At 41.5% G+C, this 23,040-nt stretch overlaps 1 protein-coding gene and 1 long non-coding RNA gene across 4 annotated transcripts in view; one reads left to right on the forward strand and one right to left on the reverse strand.

Annotated features, from left to right (window-relative positions):
- LOC141570664 (uncharacterized) overlaps positions 1–18,259 on the reverse strand; it is a 79,683-nt gene extending 61,424 nt beyond the window's left edge. Inside the window, exons 1-2 of the long non-coding RNA XR_012494954.1 lie at positions 17,750–18,259; positions 12,189–12,308 (exon numbers count right to left, since the gene is read on the reverse strand). This is a non-coding gene — a long non-coding RNA (uncharacterized LOC141570664). The remainder of the gene's footprint in view (positions 1–12,188; positions 12,309–17,749) is intronic.
- Positions 1,855–21,387, forward strand: LG03H5orf63 (linkage group 03 C5orf63 homolog). 3 transcript variants are annotated; one of them, XM_074328543.1, is made up of 5 exons: positions 1,887–2,012; positions 15,538–15,738; positions 16,050–16,170; positions 20,020–20,076; positions 20,738–21,387. In XM_074328543.1, the coding sequence occupies exons 3-5, from the start codon at positions 16,057–16,059 to the stop codon at positions 20,912–20,914; spliced, it is 348 nt and encodes a 115-aa protein (XP_074184644.1). In that variant the 5' UTR covers positions 1,887–2,012; positions 15,538–15,738; positions 16,050–16,056; the 3' UTR covers positions 20,915–21,387. The 3 variants fall into 3 exon arrangements, with proteins under 3 accessions (XP_074184646.1, XP_074184643.1, XP_074184644.1); XM_074328545.1 differs by lacking the exon at positions 15,538–15,738 and having other exon boundaries at positions 1,855–2,012; positions 20,750–21,387; XM_074328542.1 differs by lacking the exon at positions 15,538–15,738 and having other exon boundaries at positions 1,856–2,012.
- The last annotated feature ends 1,653 nt before the right edge of the window (positions 21,388–23,040 follow it).

Consider the following 23,040-nt stretch of genomic DNA (forward strand, 5'->3'; position numbering starts at 1 on the left):
CTAGACCCATTCTCTTCCCTGAGTTCATATCATTAATAAACCCTGCTTGCATATTAATCAGCTGCTGACCTTTGATTCTTCATTACGTCGGCAAGAAGAATCGAGACTCCTGTAACAGATGTACCAAGTCTTGTGCCATCATCTGAACAACCCAAGAAATTCTTACGAATTAAACTCAAATTCTATAAATTTGTGAATTTTTGGTTCCTTAGAGAAATTTACTGGTAACCAATGCTGAAAGCCTTCACTATAGAAGAGTGACTTCACTAAAGAAGTCACTCTTCTTTAGTAGATGAAATCAGGTTTCACAAATCCAATTTATTTTGTTTTCCAAGAAGAAATGAGATTTGGAAACTGATATGGAGTTGCATTTCTAGGAAGCTTTTCTATCTCTCCACAAAATGCGAGTTATGCATGCTCTGCTAAGGTGTTTATAAATAGACCCAAGATAAGTTCTTTAAAGATATTATATCAGCAACTGTTAGGTGGAGTGCACTTTGTAGACTGACTTTTTTCCCCCCAGAAAGATTAGGTCTTATCAGTGTGTATCAACTCAAAAATAATCACAAGTAGTCTGTTGAGAGTCACAAAATCCCCTCTTTTGCTATCAACAAATACTGAAGTGATAAAGTAAGAATTTGAAAACACTACTTTCTAGATGTGTCCTCTAACAATGTCAGAGGATCAATGTGGTTTGTTTAGGGGATGCATTCCTGACCTTTGTTTTCTGTCTTTTTAAAAAATCACAAAAAACATAATGTATGTAATGTGGTAAAGTCATGGATACTGGCATCAGACAGCATGAGACGGAATCCCAGCTCTGCCATTTTCTAGCTCTGAGAACCAGTTATGAAGCTTCCATTACTTTAACTATAAAACGGTACTAAGTATACTTAACAGGATTGTTCTCAGGATCAAAACCAAGTTAATGAGTGTAAAGCTGATGGCAAGCAATCATAAATGTTAGCTTTGAGTATTACTCTTATTATTATCCATCATTTTCTCACTATATACGGCACCACCATTTAAGCCAACACACCTACCCCCTGGACCAGTTAGTGGCCTCCTGCCTTCCCTGCTTGTACTCTGCTCACCTACCCCAACCTCAACTCATCTCCTTCCTAAAGATGAGTGATCCCTTCAGAATGGAAAGGCGATCAACTCAACCTCCTTCCTACATACAAAAACAAAGGAAGATAAAAACTCCTCCAGCTACCTTTTGTGCAAACCTGAAAGGCGCTGCATGGCCTGACGCCTGCCTCCCCTCTTCAGGCTGTTTCCACTTCTCTCCCCACTCCCTCTGCACTGCAGCCACACTAGTCCGTCTTCTGTGCGTTGCTCATGCTGGGATCCCTCCAGGCCCAGCCTTTCCTAGTCCTGCAGAGCTCGGTCCCTGCCCAGCCCGGCCCTACTCACCCCAGCCCCAAAGCTACCTCTTTAACTATATCACACTCATATTTTTTTCACATTATTCCCTCCCTTTCAAAGCACTAAGCTCAGTGAACACGTGACATTAGGATCATTTCCTAACGTCTGACTTGCCTACACAACTTGAAGTTTGGGGAGGGGACAGCTGCCAGTTTAGTTCATAATTGTGTTCTTCATAATCTAGCTCAGTCTGGACCCAGAGGAAGACGGTAAACATTAAACATTAAATGAATGGATGAGTGAGCCTCCCTAGGGGTTAAAATGAAATGGTCTGCACGTTCTCAAAAAGTTGATTACCACACCCGACCCTCATTATTAAATGGTCCCCAAATACGCCGGGTCATTTTTCCGTGACCGTCCCCCCCACCCCCTTTTTTTTTTTTTTTTTTTTTTTACATTTCGGCCTTGGTTTTTGTGTCTTTCTTTTCACGCTAACGGCCCAGGCCCCGCCACCCTTCAGCGGGACTATCTGATCTGATCGGAGATCCCGGGCGGAAGTGCGGGGCGCGGAGCCCGCGCGGGCGGCTCAGGCGGAAGTGCCGCGCGCAGGGCGGAAGCGACGACCTAGGCGGCGGGAGGCTCAGGTGGGTGTCGGCGGCGCGGCGCCGGCAGGTGGGCGCTCGCGGACCCCCCTGCCCAGAGCCCGCAGGCGGCGGGAGAGGGGCGCAGGCGAGCCCCTGGCTGTGCTGCACGCAGCCGATTGCGACTGTCGTTAGAGGAGCTTTAATTAAACCGGGAGCCATAAATCCATGAACCCCGGGGGTGGGGGGAGGGATGGGGGGGGAGGCAGAGAGTGAGAGTGAGTTCGTGTGTGTGTGTGTGTGTGTGTGTGTGTGTGTGTGTGTTTGTACGTGTATTTTCGCGCGCGATGGGAAATGAACAAAATAATGGGTAGGAAAAGGCAGCTTTAAAAAAAAAAAGCAGAAAGCATTTCAACTTCGTGTTATTTGTAGTAATTCACAGATACCCCCGTCCCCGGTTTAATGAACTTTTATGAAGTGGCAATATAATCTCAATTGGCAGCCCGCTGAGATGACTGCCTTTTTAAATAAATATTTTTGAGCAGCCGCGCTGACCTTTAATTGAGGGTGAGACGAGGGACAGGTGCAGTACGGAACGTCGTGAGCCCAGGGCCCCCTGGACTCCTCTCTGCTTGAGCGGGCAAAGCCTTCCTCTGGGTGCTGAACAATGACAATAAATCAGAGACTGTGCGGTTCTCAACAAACACTTAGCCTTATCAGTTCCTCGTGACAAGTATCACCTCATACAAATTTTTAGTAAGGCTAGAAGTACCAAAGTCCCTACTAAATTATTACTAACATGAATAGGCAAGTGCCAGTTTTAAGGCTGTCTTTCACAAGGAGTTTTGGGCCTGGTGATCTTTATTCTTGCTTCTTAACAGAAAGTGTTTTATGTAGTACTTTATATTTTAGAGCACTTTTGAAAAAAAATTCACAGTATAACCCAGTTTGACCCCAAGAGTCTCAACTCCTCTAGGGCAGGAATGGTGTCTAGGATCTGTCACATCCCCAACCATTTCTAGCACATTTACCAACATAAGCAGAGCTCCTGTAACTACACGTCTCAGTGTGCATGACACTGTGTAAGCTGAAGTGGCTGTTAGAGGCCACATTCTTTTCATTTAGTAATCATCTGAGCAATAGCTTATGAAAATATATACGAAACTCTCTACCCATATTTGGAGCTGTATACATTGAGATTTAAAACACTTGGAAAAAAGGTATACCCTCGAAATATTGAATGATTATAGTAATATTGGAGTAAGGCAGAATTAATCATGGTTTTGTGTGAAATGTCATAGCCTAATAACCTGGGTCCTGCTCTATTGGGGAATTGCCTGGAACCAGAAATGTCCTGTTGTGAAAATTAAGATTAGTGGGGCTGGTGCTTTAGACAAGCAGACTCCCCAGATTTTCTTTCTTCATGCTTGCTGTGGTCAGAAGTAGCCACCTGCCAAGGAAGGATCAATATTGTTTTTGTCTCCTTCACCCGAGGAAAATGTGGCGATGTGATTTTATTTAGATGCATTGAGGGCAGGTATGGTAATAGAAATGAGGATTTTCCAGCTTGAGAATTTATTGGACTGTATTTCTGTTTTATTCCAGATGCCTGGCTCTGTCATACTCTTAAGCACCCAGAGGCAATGTGGAGCTATGCCTTCAAAATCAGTTATTTTTTCATTTTTAAAGTTTTTGTATTTCATAACATGTGCATACTGTAGCTAGCTGGTGAATTCAGTTACTCAAATGCCAGGGTTCAGGGTTTCACATATTAGTAGGACTTTGAGGTGATCTGGTACTCGTAAGATTTTTTATGTTTCTTATTTTAAATCTAATTTTGCCACTGTTTTATTCAAGGAGTGTACATCAGAGGAAGCCAAAAGCCAGCTGGAATAGTTCCTTCATGCAGTTTTAATCTTGTTTGCAATTATTTTGAAAGGGAGAAACCATCTGGATCCAGAGACGTGCTACACAGGTAGCAGGGACTAAGCGAGTTTCCTTCATCCTTCCTCTAGTATCATATAGCAAGTTCGAGGGACAAAATCATTTGAAGAAGAACATGCAAAATGAAAGGTTTTGGCTAAGTTTCACATAGGTATTATCCCCTATCTCTAACTCCCCATGCCACTTACAGCCACAGGGTACTAGAGGCACAAAAACATTACTCTCTTTTTATTTCAGTCCTTACCCTAACGAAGGTTTCCAAAGATAAAGGCAAACTCAAAATACCTTCTATTTTAAGAAAGTACCCATCTCCAAGGATTTCGGAGCATTTCACCAGTAATACCTGGTAATAACCATTTTACCGCTACAGGCTTCATCACTGTGGTATTGTATTATTTGTTTGTAAATCTTTCTCCTGCCCAAGATGTGAGTACCTTAAAAGCAAGGAAAATATGTTAATCGCTTTTGTATGTCTAGTACCTGGTACATTGCAGACACTGTACATGTTATAGAAATAAAAAGACAGTGTCCCTGTAAGGAGTAGGAAAACATCATTGGGAATGCAACAAGGTAGAGAAAAGAATATAAAACAATAACCCCTTTCAAGGGGTTACTAGATGCAGTTATAAGTGCTGCAGTTATTAATAAACAGCCTGGAATAGGGAAGGGCATATTTGAGAATACGTAGGTGGTCACCAAACTGCCGTCCAGGGAGATCTGGCCTGGTCACTTGCAGGGCCTTTGTTGTTTGAATGGAACATGCAAGCTCAAAGGCTTCACCAGCCCTGTCTTCACACTCTCTCCAGGCCTGCCATGCTCAACTCCTCACCCAAATACCTATTGAGCAAATATTTGAAGAGTATCCATTTGAAGATATACCAAATTATTAGCTTACCTGGGGCACTCATATCTTGGTTTGGTTTTGCATTAAGGATAGAGGCCTATGTATGGTCACTATTTTAAGGTTACGTTGCCCAAATGATATTGAAGAAAAGTCACAAACATCTTTACTTTGCTAACATTCCAAAGAAGTTCAAAGTCAACAGCTTTTTGTGTTGTAATGGGGCAGTCATGGTATATGCTGCTTCCTTCTGTTGCCAATGGAATTGCAGCAGAAACCAGAATGTTACTACTGGAAATAAATGAACTTCCTCTCTTTGTTCCTGTGCTTTTCATATTAACCATGAAACAATGGGAAAATGGCTTCTAGCTTTGTCAGGAGGAAGGACAATGAGATTGAATTATTTTGATTTGTAACTCTTCCTAAAAGTTTACTTCTTAGTTCTTCCAATCAACTAAGAGAAAGGATACTGTTATTTAGTAGAAAGTCAGTAGGCTGGGGCAGCTTAGGACATAAGACTGAGAAAAAAGGTCTAAATTCAGCTCCATTTCTCCAGGTTCAAAAGTGAAGTTAATCTGTATCTTTTTACATTTAGAGATCAGAACTTCATTCTTATAGTAAAAGAATTCTGCCATCTGAAAATGAGACTTTTCCTCATTTTATCCATCCTTAAATTAAGCCTTAAATATGTGGTATTTGTTATTTGGTATACTCTGAGGATTCATGCATAAAGCTTTTGAGCTGTTTTTTTTTTGAAAGAAGGGGGATTGAACTTGGAGATCCCTTTTAATCCTGAAAATTCTCTGTTGTTTTCATTATGTATATAAATAGGCCATAGAGAAATAGACCAAAAAAATACAGTATGAAAAGCTTTGGTTAAATATTAGTTTCTTTATCCATAAAGCAAGAGGATCTCCAAAGTCATTTCCCAGTTCCAATGTATTCTATCAGTGATAGGTGTTAAGCGTCAAATAACAGACTAGGATTCAGAGGATTATAGAATTTCACGTAACTGAGGGATGCTCGGGTCTGACCTCAAGAGTGGATGGTTCCCAACATCCAGATTGAACACTGTGCTTCACAGGCCTCTGTATTGTTGATATCCCAAGTCCAAGGAAATGCTAGATTTAGTAATTCAAATGTCCCAAAGTCTTTTGCTACAAAATGGCTAAAATGAATGAAACATCTCTCAGGTCTTATGTGGTCATGAGGATAACGTCTCCTCTTTGGCAAGATGAAATGGAAGTGGTGGAGTGTCAGTGATGAATGGAAGACGTTGCCTGAATGGACAGATTTTGAATTGCAAACAGTTGTTTTTGAAAATGGGATTGTGTGCTTTTTAAATAGCAATGAAACTGGCATAACTAACTGGGTACAAATAGGACTGAGATGTTTTAATGAAACTGCCTTCTTTCTGGGTCAGTATTAAGTATCAGAGATATCTTCAAAGGGAATGGGTGGGTCATTTTGGTTAAGAATAATGTGGACAGGAGTCTGCTAATTCTTTATGTACTTGGTTCCCATCCCTTGACTTGAAAGATTTTGCCCTCGTCTTAATGCTATCTTTATGGAATGAAGGAATTTTCAAATTGGTTTTTAAACTCTATTAAGCCCTTATGTATGATATAACCCAACCACATTACTCAGGTTTTCTTGGCTTTCAGGAACAGCTTTGCAGCCATTATGTCGTAATTGTTCTGAACACTGTGGCACACTCTGAATTCAGAATACGCCTCTCTGGCTCTGGGCCAGATGCTGAGTCAGCATCCTTGGGGTTGAGGATGAGGGGAAGGGTACAGTGTGTGCAAGCCCTGTGTGTTGACAGGAATTGGTCCACAATCTCCTTTAGACCCCTGGGAGGTAGAGGGAGGTATGGTAACAGTGCATTACTGTCCTGGATTAGCATCTTCATTTCATTTTTCTCAGCTGAATGTTTTTCTGGAAACCCTTCCCTGACATCATCTTGTACACCAACCCCATTACCGAGTAGACTCCTCTGAAGCAATGATCTGGAAAGTGTGACTACAATCCAAAGATTCTAAAACAAAGCCTTGCTTACACTAAAGATTCCTCTCCCCTTTCCACTTCCCGTATGTCGGCTTGCTCTACGCCTAGGCGAACAGTGGTGCTTCTGGACGGGGAGGACAATGCCAAAATGATGAGGGTCTGCCATTAAAAATCATTCTTAAAATGTGTCTAATGGTAATAAAGAAATATATATTATTCTTCCTTTTCAAAGGTGCTTTTCCATCTCAGATACTCAAACTGTGAGAGGAGTGCCTGGCCACTCTATAATGTAACCTCCTCCATTTATTTTCCTGCTGGGTCCTTTGTGATGCAAGGCTTCCTGTTGTGATGGAGGAGCTAGAGAAGTGAGTTTGTGATGACCAAGTGCCTTTACACCTCTGCCTGGATCTATGCATGAATTTTGGTCCTCTTTAAAGGTCTAGCATTTTAAAACTACTTCAGCTTCTTTTTGGGGTCATGAAGTCATGGGCTATTGCCACAGCGTTTCTTCTGCATGCGATTTCCCCTTCTCTGACCAGGAGGATATTGGACACCCAAAGCCTACGTGCACAATTTCTCCAGATCTCTGTAAACTGAGAGAACAGGACAAGGAGCAGCATTTCCATTTCACAGTTGATGAAACTGAGACTTAAAGAGATGAGGAATTGCCCAGCATCTCCAAACTCCTTAGTGGCAGTTGCCTGTCTTTGGGGTTTATCCTTATGAAATCCTCACCCAAAAAATGCACCCAGAGAATTTCAAACATGCTGAATTCCAAATGAAACTATGTGAAGAGTGATCTTAAAACTGTAAATGAAGAATTATACCATCTGTGCATAGTTCTTCTGGCTGATGATTTAGTGGGAATTGTGTTCATTTAAATTTACTTTGACCGCTATACAATTTATTCAAAAGTACTTTGGAACAAGTTTTCCCTTTAAAGATGATCAATGAAATCCAACGTCACCACTCTACCTGGGAAGCTTCTGTTTGATATACGTGGGTTGAGGACATGACTGTTAAAATGATAGCAGTACTGAATTTTTCCATTTTTGAAAACATAAAGGCAAGTATTTGGGAAGGAGCAACTGGAAGGGAACTGGCCTTTGTTCAGAACCAATCAAGGGGAACGGCAACTCCTCAAAAACTAAATTTCAGTGCCCTGTTCTGTAATTTTGTGACTCCTGAGTCAGCCAGTCCAATACCTGGTGCCAGAGTTGGTTTTTTTAAATCAGCGATATCATGTCTTAGGAATTCCTGTTTCAGTAATATCCACAATCTGAAATTTTCAACTACTTCTGTTTGAAATATTTTTCAGTTTTGCAATTCCCTATTTTTGAGACTGCTATACGAGAGATTGAAATTTTCCATTTGAGGCCAGTCAATACAATCATCATCATCATCATTATTACTAATAATACCCTGTTTTCCCGAAAATAAGACTTAGCCAGACAATCAGCTCTAATGTGTCTTTTGGAGCAAAAATTAATATAAGACCCAGTATTATATTGTATTGTATTAGATTATATTATACCGGGTCTTATATTAATTTTTGCTCCAAAAGATGCATTTGAGCTGATTCGCTGGCTAGACCTTACTTTTGGGGAAACACGGCAATACCTTTTAGTAGTATTTTGTAATACACAGTTAAGCCTTATTTCTCTATTCTGCTTTATAATTTATAGAGATTTTTACGTTTATTATCTCTTTTTAAGACACCCCCTCAACTTTTGCCTTCAATCTTTTCCCCCAACCCGCAGCCTCCATCCTCACCAGAAATATCTACTTTTAGTTAAGGTGTTAAATTAGGCAAGAACCAAACAAGGTCGTTCATTACATGCATAGGCGTTGGTTGGAAGATTTCATTCGTTTGAAGCAACATCAGACATATCTGATTTGTGGTAGATTCTTTTACTACTGCTATCCTAGTCCAAACCCTCATCACTCTTTTTCACAATGGGTCACTCCTTCATTCCGGAAACACTTTCTCCCCTTGGCTTCTGTGATGACACTTTTCTGGTTCATCCGACCTCATCAACCTTTCTTACTCCTCTTGACCCAACTTCGAAATGTTAGATTACTTCAAAGATCTCTCCTGGGTCCTCTTCTTTTTCTACATTATTTAGATAATCTCATGTAGTTCCTTAGCTGTAAATATAAATCCTAAATTGATGGAGTCTCAAATTTTTATCTTCAAGCTTGCTTCTCTCCTGACTACCAAACCTGTATGTACCACTTTCTACTTGAGGTCCAACTTGTCCCTAACTGAGCTCTCAGTCCCAGACGTCCCTCAAGCTCTTCCTGCCTCAGTTTTCCTCATTTCAGTAAATGGCACTGCTACCCCCCAGAGGCTCAAAGCCCAAATTGGGATTGTCCTTGCCATCATCTTGAATGCCTCATGTCCAATTCATTGACAAGTCCTATTAGCCTTGTTTCTGCCCTAGTCCTCCCCTTTCCCACCCAGACGACTGCAGTAGCACCCTAACGGGTCCCTGCTTCCACTCTGTCCCCCAACAACCCATTCTTCACACAGCAGCTAAAGTGACCTTTTAGAAACGTATATGAGCTCACGTCACTTCCCTCCTCTAAATCTATCTGTACTTATTAATAAAACCTCGATTCCTTAACAGAGCCCACAGGCCTTAGAGGCTCCAACCCCCACAGACCATTTTTGAACCCTGTCTCCTGCCATTCTTTCGCTTGTTCACTGTGATTCAGCCGCAGGGTCCTTTCTGTTTCTTCTGAAAGTCAAGGTTGTCCTCGCCTTAGAGCCTTTGCCCTTACTGTTCCTTTTCCCCGAAATGCTCCCCCTTCAGTTGCTCCTCATCCTTTAGTCTCTACCGACACCTGCTCAGACTACCACCTTATTCAAAGGCCCTGCCCTAGTCCCCATCACATCACCCTATTTCCTCCCTCCTCTCCACTTGTGACTATCTGACATTAAACAGACTCCTTCATGTCGCTAGAATATGGACCCCATGAGGGCAGGTATCTTGCTTTCCTGCTCACCACTGCACCCAGCACCTATAATGGCATCGAACACATGGGAAACATTAGATAACTGTTGAGTGAATAAATGAATGGCTCTCACCCCACATCTAGATTGTCATAAACTTTTCCCCCTTCTTCCACCCCCCACACTCCGGTTCAAGCTGTTGTTTCTCAGTCTAGTTGTGTAGGACACAGCTCCCTGGCCCATGCTGGTATTATGAGCTTTGTGCTCCCCTCAGCTGAGGCAGTCAGTCGCCGGTTATCAGTTGGCCGCTCACAGCAGCTCATGGCGGCTGCTGGCTGCTCATGATGGCTGCTGGCCGCACCTGGCAGCACCTGGCAGCACATGGCAGCACATGGCAGTTCCCGACAACCTTGGGCAGCTCACGTCAGCCCAGCTCCAGGGAAAGCCGTTGTTTGTTCACAATCTTAGCTGTAGAGGGTGCAGCTCACTGGCCCATGTGGGACTCAAACCCTTGACCTCGGCGTTAGGAACACAGAGCTCCAACCACCTGAGCCACCGGGCTGGCCCAGATTGTCATAATTGACCCCTGCCTCTTTCCACCTCCATTCTCCTTTCCTCTGCAGTCTATCCTACGTGCTGCTGCCAGATGAATCATACAAAACACTGTTTTAATCACACCACTGTCTTACTCAAAACCCTCCCGTGTCTCCCGTCAAATAGGCCACGGCATTCCTACCTAAGTGACTTTGTGTTTAACCCAATTTTGGAATGCTTCTTTTTTCTACATATCCAGAATCCTCTGTGATGTAGGATCCGTTTCTCCAGTCTCAGCCCACAGTTCTCTTCCTTTCTCTCATAACATTTGAAGTTGTCCATTAGCTGTCCCTGTTGTCATCTCCCCTGTATTTGTATGTTTCAGTTAAGAATTTAACTCCCTTCTCCTGAATCCAGTGAAGTGCATCTTTCTATTCTTGTGCTTGTATCTAGCCTGCGGAGTGGATTTCTCCATGTGAGAATTTTATCTGGAGGGAAAGAAATGAGCTAACTACCAGGCAGGAGGAAGAAAAAAATAATGGCTTAATTTTACTGAGGATTTGAAGGGGGCGGGATATGAGGGCAGAATGCATGTACTTTGGTAGACATGTAAATGCTATAATACACCTTCAATGAAACTGCAATCTTACTGGATAGGCAAGGCCCACACTTCAAACAGTTAAAGAACTTTTTCACAGAGTGGTGTGTTGAAAGTAAATTAACATAGCAACCATTGAATCCAACAGAGGAACAGAGACAGCCAGATACTTGGAAATACCACAGTCATGGTAATGATCTGAAGGGAAAGAAAAAGGGGGCTTTGTCTCTAGGCACTTCTCTGACCAGTCACTCATTTCTGGGACTGATTCTCTCCTGGCTTCACTGTGCCGGGAACCTGTTGGCTCTGAAATCTGGAGTGGAAGCTGTGAGAGTGTGGTAGATGCGTGGTATGAGGCTGCCTCTGGCTCCCCAGGGCTGGGGCTTGATATAGGTCCACTCACAGCTCCGTGACTTAGGAGGAATCAAATGAGCAGCCCAACTGCACAGTCAGAATGAAGCTGTGGTGACTGTTTTCCAGTGTACACAAATGTCAAATCATTATGTTGTACAACTGAAACTAATGTTGTATGTCAATTATGCCTCAATGAAAAAGAATGAAGCTGAGCATAAGTTCACATAGAAATGGGCTCACAGGTGGGTCACAGTTAGTCAGGTTGGGGTCTTTGTTGCAACATCTCATCTGAGTTGGCTCCACCTCCTAGGCAGTTCCCCTGGCCAGGTACCCGGACTGCTGGGCTGAGGTACTGGAAAAGTACCTGCCATCCCCCTCACGCCTGTGAGTCAAGGCCCCACTGAAGGTTGGGCTTTCTCCTCCCTACTTCCCATTTCTGTTCTATAGCCTCATTCTAGCCCCACTTAGCCCCTTGGAATTGACACCTCAATTTTCAGCTTTGGCTGCATCCCTTATATATATCACTCTTGGCTCCACACTTGCACCCAAAATCCCAGGCTAGGCTCCCACTTATTTGGGAGAGAGGGGTGTTTGGATGCAGTTGACTGACCAAAAAGCTCGTAAGAGCACTGGCAAGGATTCATTTGTCCCTGTTCACCTGGATTAGGTAGAGCCCAGTGACCCAGATGAGTCCCTAAGAGCAACCTCACCTCATTACATAAGCTGTCAGTAATCTAAAATACAGGTTTTATAACCAAGAGAGGGTGTGTGCGCACGCACGTGTGTTTCTAGTCATTTGGGTAAAAACGGGGATGTTACACTTAGACGGTAATGAATGTTAAACGGAGCACTTACCGTCTCTCACATGGCAAAAATGACTAAGTGGAGGCCCAAGCCCCTCTTTAGGGAACACAGGTTCAGTGAGAGCTCACAGAATAGTGTTGGGTTAATGTCAGCTCAGAGTTAAATTTACATTAAACTCTTGTGAAGAAGCTCCAACATTACCTGTTAATAACCAAGGTGGTGCCTGGACTTCTATAGACTTTTTTGACTTTGCACAGGAACTAACACTGCAGCTCGCTGATGAGGAATCGTGAGGTGGAGATTTGGTGGCCAAACGATGCTCTGTGTGAATAAAAATTCTGGTCAGTGAAGGTCAGTTCCTCTACTCAAGTGAGAACAATGTCGTTTCCCTTCTAATCAGACACACACAGTGTTGGAAGAATCCAAGAGCCCCACATAAGTGACGTGCAGCCATAGCCCAGGCAGCTCCTCCTGAAAGAAATGAACAATCTTTAATAAAGGCTTCAATGACCCTGGCTTCTTTCTACCCTCTAATCAGTTGCTTTAATGGTATGCCTTCAGTGCTTCATAGGGAAAACGCTATAAAGTTATCTTCCTTCTCTTCCTTCAAGGAGTGCTGAATTGGGCCAATCAGTCCTGCCCCCACGTTGTACTTGATTCTGCTATACACACCACTGAAGTCAGCCTCAGTTTTGTTGAAAAGCCAGCACTCCCATTATCTTTCAGGGTGATCTGTGCCTCTGGCAGCATGGACTTGGAACAGCAGGAGTCCCCATCTTTACTGTTAAGCTGTGCTGTGGAATTTGTTTTAGGCACATTCTAAATCCAGTCTTCTGCCTTTTGCTTTTTTTTTTTTTTTGTCTGACAAAGGTGACCCAATTGTGCTTCTTTGATATTATGAACACAGCTCTTTTTGTTCATATCACAGAGGCATATGACAAAATACAAAGGATAAAATTGTATCTGCGTATAGTAAGGACATATATTTCATGACTAAATTCAATGACATAATCAAAAAGGTTGTTGTCCTCTCACAGTCGTGAGCTAACAGGCAGAGACCACCTTACAGGATATTTTTCATACTGCTGAGCTACTGTTCAAAAATAATAGAACTAATGAAAATGTCACATTGACAGAGTAGCCCGTATTAAGATTTTACTTCAAGAAGGCACGATTCGGTGCATGTGACATTGACAGCAATGGTTTTAGGGTTTACAGAGTTAATAAAATAGTCTAAGAAGAATATTGGAGAGTTCGAATTAGACTGTATCGTTTTTCATTTTACATTTTATTTCTAGAATTAAGTGGACTCCAGTGTTCAGAATTTCAGCCTTAATGTCTCATTTCTGCCTAGGAGAGGTGTATGGAGCTTTCTCTTTACATCAGGCTCTAGTATAACTTTACAATGCGAAGAAATAAGTTACTTTAACAATGTGGCAAAATGCATGTGCCTTACAGTATTTGGAAAATATGCAGGTAGTAAAATTACATACTGCTTATGCATTTCTCAGTAAGCAAGTATGCAATGTTTAAGTGATTAAATACATGTAAAAAAGTAGAAATGGAGACTAACAGTGGAAAAGAGAATTAGTTTTAAATAGAATGGTTGTAGCATCGCTGGAGACTTCACTTAGATCTCTGGGTTGGTTGAACAAATATCCAGCAAATCTGGAATGAATAGAAAGTCTGTTTACCATGGCAGGCTTTATTTGTCTTGGGTACAACGAAGACCACATGCTGTGTTTTGTCATGTTGGAAATACTGGAGCAGATTTCCATTGTGAATGTGATTTTTTTTTTTTTAAAGCCTTAACACCTTAGTCTCAACTCAGCTAGCTAGGTAAAAGAAATAAGTTTTCTTTTCTTTGCCAGCCAGACATCAATAAATCTTAAATCCCTCCATGGAAAGCATGTAGCTGCAGTTTACTACCCTGTCTGTAGTCTTATGTCACTGCCATAGATGGCCTGAGCCTTCTCATTTCCAAGGGCTGTCTTTCTGCCTTTACTTTAACAAAACTAATTTTTAATTTTCTTTCTCCTCCAGCTAGTAGAGCTTCTATAACTCCATACTATGAGAGGGTGTGCTACTGTTGGCACAGGAGCTGTTGATTCTGTTGAATTTCTGGAAAATCCATATACCAGGGCTTAACACTGAGTTCAGAGTAGCACCGTATATTGTGAAATGGTTTAGATCTACTTTCCACCTTGGAATAGTGCTGGGTAGCAGATCCTTGCAAAATTCTCATCACATCCCTTTTTTATGCCTTCCCATGATTATTCAGTTAGCAGGGAGATCCAGTAAGGGCTTAAGAGTGAAGGAAAGATTGCTGTTTTCATAGATTAGAATCTGATCTTTTTGTCCTATCATCCTTATTCTAGTTTGATATGGGTTGGTGTTTTTCTCTCAAGTCATACCGTTTTGTCTGAAATGAGCTTAAGGCTTATCTTACACTGAGAAGCCTGGTTACAGCAGGGATTAGCATGCAATTAATCCAGTCCTGCTGTGGAGCAGAGCAGGGGGAGATTCTAGGTGGTGGTACAGGGCCTGGGACCAGATGCAGCACCCTGGCCCCAATTTCCTGGATACCTTGAGCAGCAATGAATGCCCAGGGAGATGTGGCTCTGCCCAGGGAGTGATGGCTGTGCACACTGAGTTCCTGAGCAGGGTTAGAGGTGAGACTAAAGAGAGGGAGCAAGGCTCACTTCAATATGTTTAACATTCAAATATCTGAACACCTCCTATGTTCCAGGTTAATTGTAGATGCTCGGAGATCCAGGGTGAACAAGTTTCTGCACTTACGGAACTCACACTGTAGTAGAAGGGACATATAGGTAAAGAAATAATTTTGGGTAATGAAGGATAAAAGCAAATTATTAGCAAGGTATAGGGAAGAAGAGTGGTGGGCCAACCGATATGGGTAACAAAGTCACGCAGGCATCTCTAAGGAGGTGACTGAGTCCAGGCCAAATGAGGAGAAGCTACTTAAGGGCTTTTCATGCAGAGGGACAGCAAGTGCAGAGATCCTGGTGAAGAAATGATCTTTGGGTATTCAAGGAACAGGAAGAGAATCTGTGTGGCTACAACTTTTCAAGCTAAGGGAGGGGAAAGTAATAGACGAAGTTGAAGAGACAGAGTAAAGCGAAGTTATGAAAAACCCAGAGATGAATTCATCTTGGGAATATTGGTAAATGATAAAGGCAACAGTGCATATGTTTTAACAGTGAAATGATCTTATTTGTCGTTTTACGGACAAAGCTGGAGGCTCAGGAGAATAACTAGAACAAGTAAGGTATCTTATGTTGAATAAAGTACAGGAGGAGGGAGCCTCAAAGCCTAGTGTTGGACATAGCGTGATTTTCAAACTGTTCTTATTGGAGTATCTCCAGTAGAAACACTAGCACATATGTGTATGCTTTCAAAAATGATGGCAATCTCCTTTAAAAATACTTCTTAAGGAGTTGAGGAGATTTTTGTTTCTGACAAGTTAAGTCTGCCTAATCCTCCCCATAGTCCCTCTCAGTGCAGTTCTGTGTTTCCCCATCTCTTGCAGCCGAGGCCCGTGGATCTCAGAGGTGCTAGCCTTAACCTTCCGCTGGGGACTTGTGCTGCCAACTTATCGTTTCCTTCACCCTGAGAGTAGATGGGTGTTGCTGCATGCTTGCTAATAAGATAAGCTATCTCTGTGAATAAAAACCATCTCAGGAAACCTCCACATTTTATGGGATCATCAGGATGCTGGCAAAATCTGCAGGTGAAATTTAATTTTGTGTTCAAATTAACAAACCCATGCAGTTTGCTTACAGAATCCAAGTGATTAAGCACACGGCTAATCCATAAATATGGATTTTGTTTTCCCATTCTAAATTCAGTTTTGTGTGGAATACAGTGAATGTGGAGGCATCGTGGCAAGTTGCCAAACATCTGGGCCTCTCTGACACGCATGGACTCCAAGAAGCAATTCTGAAGTCTTCAAATTCCAACACAGGCTTGCAGCTTACTGTTCATATTATAAAGAGGCAAGTCTAGGGCACATAAGTTTACTGTCTATTTTTCTTTTGGCAGAATTAAGATGCTCTGGTTTCAAGGAAATAGCATGCAACTTGCCAAATACTGCTTTCAACTCTTCCTGAGAAATCTCTCTGCCTCCAAGACTGTTCTGCCTGTGCTGACCTTGTTCACAAAGGTACAGAGGGGGAAAGTGACATTACTGCTTTAAAAACATAAAGTATTAAAATTGTTGGGTGAGGAAAGTTGTACATTTAACAAAGAAGAAAAATGTTGAAAAGAAGCAAAGGAATAAACTTTCTTCAGACCTGCTCCTCAGTGTTTCAGTTCCAGGAACAACAGTGTTTCCTACCCAGATACCTCATAGTTTCACATTTAGAGGGGACATGAACATGTTTTATCGTCCTATGATGCCTCCATTGAAAGAAAGAACTATCAGATTACAATATGATGTTTACAAACATATCACTGAGAAACTTAGTTCTCATTTGTGATGGTGACGTTCTATAAAGTCACCAAAAACACAAAATTAACAAATCCTGAACCATTGCTCCTAGGGAAAATATAGGGTTAGGTTCCTATGAGCTTCTGGTAACAACATTTTTGTCAATTGGTCGTTACATAACCTTGCTTTCTGTGTGTGTCCACTGACACACCTTACTTAGTACATATTGTTGATTCGTTAATATTGAACTCATGGCCAAACAGGACTCTACCTTCATGCCTGGACAAGGCTTACCTAACACAGTATTTTCTCCATAAGGCTCATCACAGCTTCCTTGTGCATAGAAACACTAGACAGCACTTCAGCACTGTGCTTGGGGGCCATGTTAAATAGCAAGTGAACAACAAAAAGCACAGAAATTCCAAAACTACGGCACTCAATAGATTGTGAAAAGGACGTGTTTGTACTATGACTGAATGAAGAAGGCAGGTTCTTGCTGAACTTCAGCTGGCAACATGCATTTGGGGAGACCCTTGATTTTCTCTGCTCAGTACGTGTGAATGCCTGTGAATGGCTACAAAGCTCTGTAAGTATTGATCTTGGAGTTACAAATAAGGTTTAATGACTAGGTGAATTCGTAGATACAGAGTCCACAAACGACAAGGGTTGGCTATACTTGTTTCCTTAACCCTAACACTAATTTTAAGCCAGAAAGCTAGTTTAAATTTTTTAAGAGCATTTCCCCCTGAAATTTATAATATAAGCATTACTGACTTCCTTTTGCTTGTTAACATTACTTTGTGTGATTTATAAACAAAATAGAAATAAAGTGCAAGGTAATAGCATTAACTGTAGTGAGTAATACTACAGTTCAAACGAAAAAGGTCTTGTGTTCATAGATTTTTCAGACGTCAGGCATTTTAGCAATTTGAAAATATCTGATGGTTATCTAATAACAAAGCTTTAGAAGTTTTTAAAAATTAATTTCTTCAAGAGAATAGTTCATCTAAACTACATATCCACAAGTATATATTGCACTGCTGGAAATTATGGAACACAACTATTTTACAAATGAGAAATGCATGTGAGAATTAACTACAAAAATAAAATAATCCCCTAAGGCAGATGGTGCTCACTCAGACTAACTATCCTGAACAATTTTTCAGTTTGAGCAACAGCCAAGTTAGCTGAAAACATTTGCAAAAGAAAAAAAAACAAAAAAAAAAAACCCACACTAGTCTTCCATTGAGCTTAAAATTTGTACTGAACCCTTGATCTTTGTCATTAGCATATAATAAGATATCACTCTCACCTTCAGGAATTCGCAATCCAGAGAAAGGAAAGGCATTGTATCAGATCTCCTTCAATTATAAATAATGGAAAGTATTTCCCAGAGTGGCTTAAACAAAAAATGGATTTTTAGGGGTTGGTCTGGTTTCAGGAGTAGCTTCATTCTGAAACTAAGCATGTGACTAGTCTCTTCAGCTCCGCATCCTCCAGAGGTTAAATCTGTCTTGACTCGGACTCTTCTCACGGGTGACTGCAGCGATCCCAAGCCCCAGATCTCGCATCTTGGATATCTACAGAAACTTCAGCACGGGCTTCATGGTTATCTGCTGGCTCTGATTGGCTGATCCTCAAACCATTCATAGCCAAAGGGATAGGGTGTGCCCTTTGCGTCAGTCTCAGTCAGATGTCCTACCCTGTTGTACAGGGTGGAGTCAGCAACATGCTGAGAGTAGTTCCTGTGAGGCAAAATCACAGCGTTCTCACTACAAGAAACAGGAGTGGGTGGTTGGCAGTCAACCCAGCAAATGTTCACTACAATTCAGAAGCTAGGATAAATAAGTGTTCTGTTGGTGCCATGAAAAATTCTGGACAAGGATGTTTGAATGGCCAGACCATTTGACCTTTAAAATCTGCCAATGACCCCAAGCACTCGACACTCTTCTCCCTTTTCAGTTCATAGACCTCTTTAAAATTTCATGAACCTTTCCCCATAGAAACACACACACACACGATAATTTGCACAGACTTCAATGGAACACCAGCTTTTAAAAACAAAATCAAAAGAAAAAAAACACCCTGATCTAAGCTCTACTAAAATTTTTTATTATAAAAGCAAAATGTTGGTACATTTGGTACTTCTGCAATTTAGCTTACTCGTGTTTTGCTTTTAAGATCCTCTGTTGACTTTTTGAAACTTTCTCAGAAAATGTCAACATGATTACCTTAAAGCATCACAGACTATCCATAATCTACTTATTGATAATGCTAATAGTAACGCTAATTCAGAAAGACACTTCGGGAGGAAAACTGCCTTTCAAAGGTCTGGGTCCTTATTTCAAAACAAGCTGTGAGTTAAGCTGGAGGAAGGGCGCCTTTGTTTTACATAACAGCTCACCTCTTCCTGTGATGTTAACAAGCAGATTTTACCTAAGCGTTGATGATGTTGAGTCTAACTTGTGCTCATGAAAGAGAACCTATGCTCATTCCTGAGCTCAGTCAAGAGCTGAGAAGCCTTTAAAATCTGTCAATGACCCCGGGCACGCTCGACACCCTTCTCCACTACGTGCTTCGCATGCAAACAATAATTGGCGCTAAAACTTGTGTGCTCCTCAGGTGGAGAATTACCTGGGAAACTTATTGCTGACACTTGTAATGAGAAAACAGACTAAACATTAAAGAGTTGGTATAATCATCATCCGAAATAGAGATTTTTCCCTGTTTAAACATGAGGCACTCACTATCTAACTCCATTCCAGTGGGTTTATTTCTGTGGATTAATTAGGAAAAACAGGTTGGCAAAGCTCAGAGCCCCCATTCAAAACGAGCTGGAAGCCATTGTGGTGATGTCAGCCCTGCCGGGAAGATGCTCCTGACCTAGGGTGGACCAAGCCCTAGTATCAATTAGATGAAGCCAATAACGGAAATGTAAGCATCTAAGTGTATTGTGTATGTACTTATATGTACTCTATATCTGTCTACAATACTAATAGTTTTAGATGCTTACCTTTGTTACGCACATAGATACATGTGTATATATACCAGGGGTGCCCAAAAAATATATACAAGCGGACACGTTGGTCAACGTTGCTCAAGCAGTAGTTCGCCATAATCAGAAGTGTCTGGGCACTGATGGTAACCACTTTGAGCACTTCCTGTAATTGCAGAGGCCAAGCGTGACTTGTATTCATCTTTTCTTATCGGTATATATTGAGTATTACAATTTTAATACAGTTTTCCTTTCTTAAAATGTGTATACAATCTTTTTGGTACTCTCTGTATATGTGTGTGTGTCTATGTATGTATAACAAAAGTAAGCATCTGGATTTATTAGATATATAGATTTATTTATGGAGAAAAATCAAAACAAAACAACTAAAAAGGGCTGAGAGCCCATTTACCATGAAATACTAGCTATTTATAAGGTTCAGTGGCAGTGTTTTGCTTGGAAATAAAACTGTAATTAACCTGGTAGAAAACAGTCCTCAAAAATAGGCATAATCTGTTTCTTGTGGTTACTGTCAGGCCGCACGCCATTCTTTGGGTTTAATGGCTTTATCTTTTTTCTTCCTGCAGGATCCATGTCCCCTTTGTGAAGAAGCTAAGGAAGTCCTGGAGCCGTATAAGAACAGGGTAACATGGTACAGTGTGGCTTTGTGTGCATGGAATAGAGAGTGTGTGTGATGTAAGGTATCTGCCCAGCTCCTTTCTTCAGGAAAAGAGATTAAATGATTTTTCATTTAAATTTTCTTTCTATTCTTCAGAGAGAGATTTTAGTGCTGATTTCCATAAAACTCATTACCTCTAAGTGTTTTTCTCTGAGCAGTACTGGTTTCCTTACTCTGACTGTTAATATGAGTCAAAGTTAACCAGCAGTTTCAATATTTGTGCTTTCTTTAAACTTTTGTCCCTATTCCTTTCCTCTTATTTTGTCATTTCCATGGAAGTGTTCTCCTGTAGCAAACCATGTCACTTTTCCCATTTTTAAAACCCAAACACGTCTTTCCTGACTCTCAAGCAGGTTCCCAGTTGGGACATACTTTATTTCATTGGGAACTGAGTAGTGCCTGGATGGTGAATGTAACGGGTATAACAGAAACGGAGCAAAATCGGGAGTTAGGGAATATAATGAAATCAGTCAAGTTGTGGAAATCGGGGACATCAGATCACTTTGTACCTCACTCAGACAAACAGCAACAGAAACCTCTCAGCATTAGAATCAGTGTGGGGATCAGTTTGATTTCATTGTTCCATGTTCTCTAAAATACAGAGCTTTAGTCAGTCTCTGTCTCAGTTTACTTTACAGGAGGTGGATATCACACTTCCAGAAAACTCTGTTTGGTACGAAAGGTATAAATTTGACATCCCCGTCTTTCATTTGAATGGCCAGTTTCTGATGATGCATCGAGTAAACATCTCAAAACTTGAAAAACAGCTCCAGAAACTCGAGCAGCAAGGTGCTGGAAGCTGATGAACACCCCCCGTGATTTTCCGCCCTCGTTGTCCAAAAGGCGTCTTCCTGAGGAAATGACCATGGCCTCGTGCTTCTTTTGTCCCTTTCACACAGCCCTAATGATGTTCTGAATTAAGTGGTGCCAAGTAAATGTTGACATTCCCTTTCTGGTTGATGGAAGTACCAGCGTGGGAACTGTTTACCTGTTGGCATTTTATAAAATAAGAGGGGTGTATGTATTGGCAGGGAGGGGGTGATGGAGGGCAGGAGAAATCCATTATGTTATTTAGTTTTATTCTTTGTATTGATATAGAAACATCTCCCGTTAATTGGCCAGTGCTGTTTATAGGAAGAAGGCGCTGAGTCCCGCTGCTGCCCTAGGGGCTTCATTTTTTAATGAAAGAATAAATGCTCTTCCACTCAAAAGATAAAGTGCAATGTGAGTTGTTAATAACTGTGCAGAGTCAATAAAGGGATGTTTTACAAATACATCTGCATGAAGCCTATTTCAGTGGAATTTAATAATACCTGTTTAAAATTAGAGCTCATTTGGGGGGGAAGGGGGGTAGAAGAAAATAATTGTCCTAGTAGCTTAAGAGGCATCATTTGAGGGAAAAAAAACACTTAAACCTCCAAAATTATATGAGTCTCAACATGCTTTGCACGTAGTCAGTGAATTGACTCATAATATTTGAGTACTGCCTTTGATAGTTTTTCAGTTATCATCAATTGAGTTAATTAAGCGTATTATAAAACAGTGGTTTTATCAGGTTTTAATATCTTGGGGAAAATCACTTCTGACCATAACTGGACAGATATGTCATCTAAAAACAAAATATTCTTCACCATTTTATATAAAGTATTAAAAATGTAGTTGTGTATTCTTATTTATATTTAGTCAAGTTTGGCCAATATAGGAAGGGGTTCATTTCAAAACAAAATTGCCTTTCCCTCACATCATTGCAACTTTATCTAAAATGAAATTCTTTTGTGAACTATTTTAATGAATTTGGATATTATGAGTCCCTTGGCTAGATTTAAATGTAATCAGTATGTGTTAGTCTTAGAAATGCTAGAATATTAGAGCTGGCCAACCTTAGACATTGTCTAGTCCCACCCTCCTCATTTTATACATGAGGAGGAATCGGACATTTCAGAGTTTCAGGGACTTAGCCTGAGATCACAGTCAGTTGGCTGTCCGACCAGGTCTTGCCACCCACCCCAAATTTCCAGTCCTACCTGGGCTCACTGCAGTGGTATCATGTAACCGTTCTGGATCGAACACAAATTAGGAAGCAACTTTAAAAGCCTTCCAAGATAACAAGGGATAAAATCTTACAATTGCACAGCAGTGTTTATAACACAAATTTCTAGAAGACATCTTCTTTCATTTTATAAATACGCATTGAGCCCCGTATTCCCTCCTCTGTGAGTGTGGGCAGAGCTCATGAACATGATGAAATGTCTCTGCTGTGGTTATGTTACATTGTATGGCAAAAGGAAGACTGTCCTGGTGGGGCCTGATCCAATCAGGTGAGCCGCTTAAAGGCAGAGAGTTCTCTGTGGCTACTGATAGACGAGGCAATCAGAGACGTGTCCAGCGAGCCTGGAAGCAGGTCCACGTCTGTGCTGTGAACTGCCCGGGGGGCACCTTGGCAAGAACCTAAGGGTAGCCTCTGGGAGCTGAGAGAAGTTCTTGGCCACCAGCTATCAGGAAAATGAGCACATCAGTCCTACAGCTTTAAGGAAGTTATTCTGTCAATAATCGTTGAGCCTAGAAGAGGTTCCTAAGTCCTAGGTGAGAACCACAGCCCTGGCTAACACAGTGAGACTCTGACCGGAGAATCCAGCCACACCGTGCCTAGACTGTGAAATACTAAATGTGTTTCGAGCTGCTACGTTTGTGGTAATTTGTTACACAGCAGTTTGTCCCTACAGCACTGAAGCACATTCATAGGCGGTGGGGGTACAAAAACGAATAAGGCCCAGTCCTTATCTGAGACGCACTCAATGAGAGCAGCAGGGAGAGGCGAGGTAATAAAGCACTGAGAGCGGGGGCTGAGACATGTGAAAAGCGGTACAGCATCCAGAGGGGGAAAGTGGCAGGAAGGGTTTACAGGAAATTAGACTTAACTCAGTCTTGA

This window comes from Rhinolophus sinicus, linkage group LG03, assembly GCF_036562045.2.
Source record: "Rhinolophus sinicus isolate RSC01 linkage group LG03, ASM3656204v1, whole genome shotgun sequence".
Lineage (NCBI taxonomy): Eukaryota > Metazoa > Chordata > Mammalia > Chiroptera > Rhinolophidae > Rhinolophus > Rhinolophus sinicus.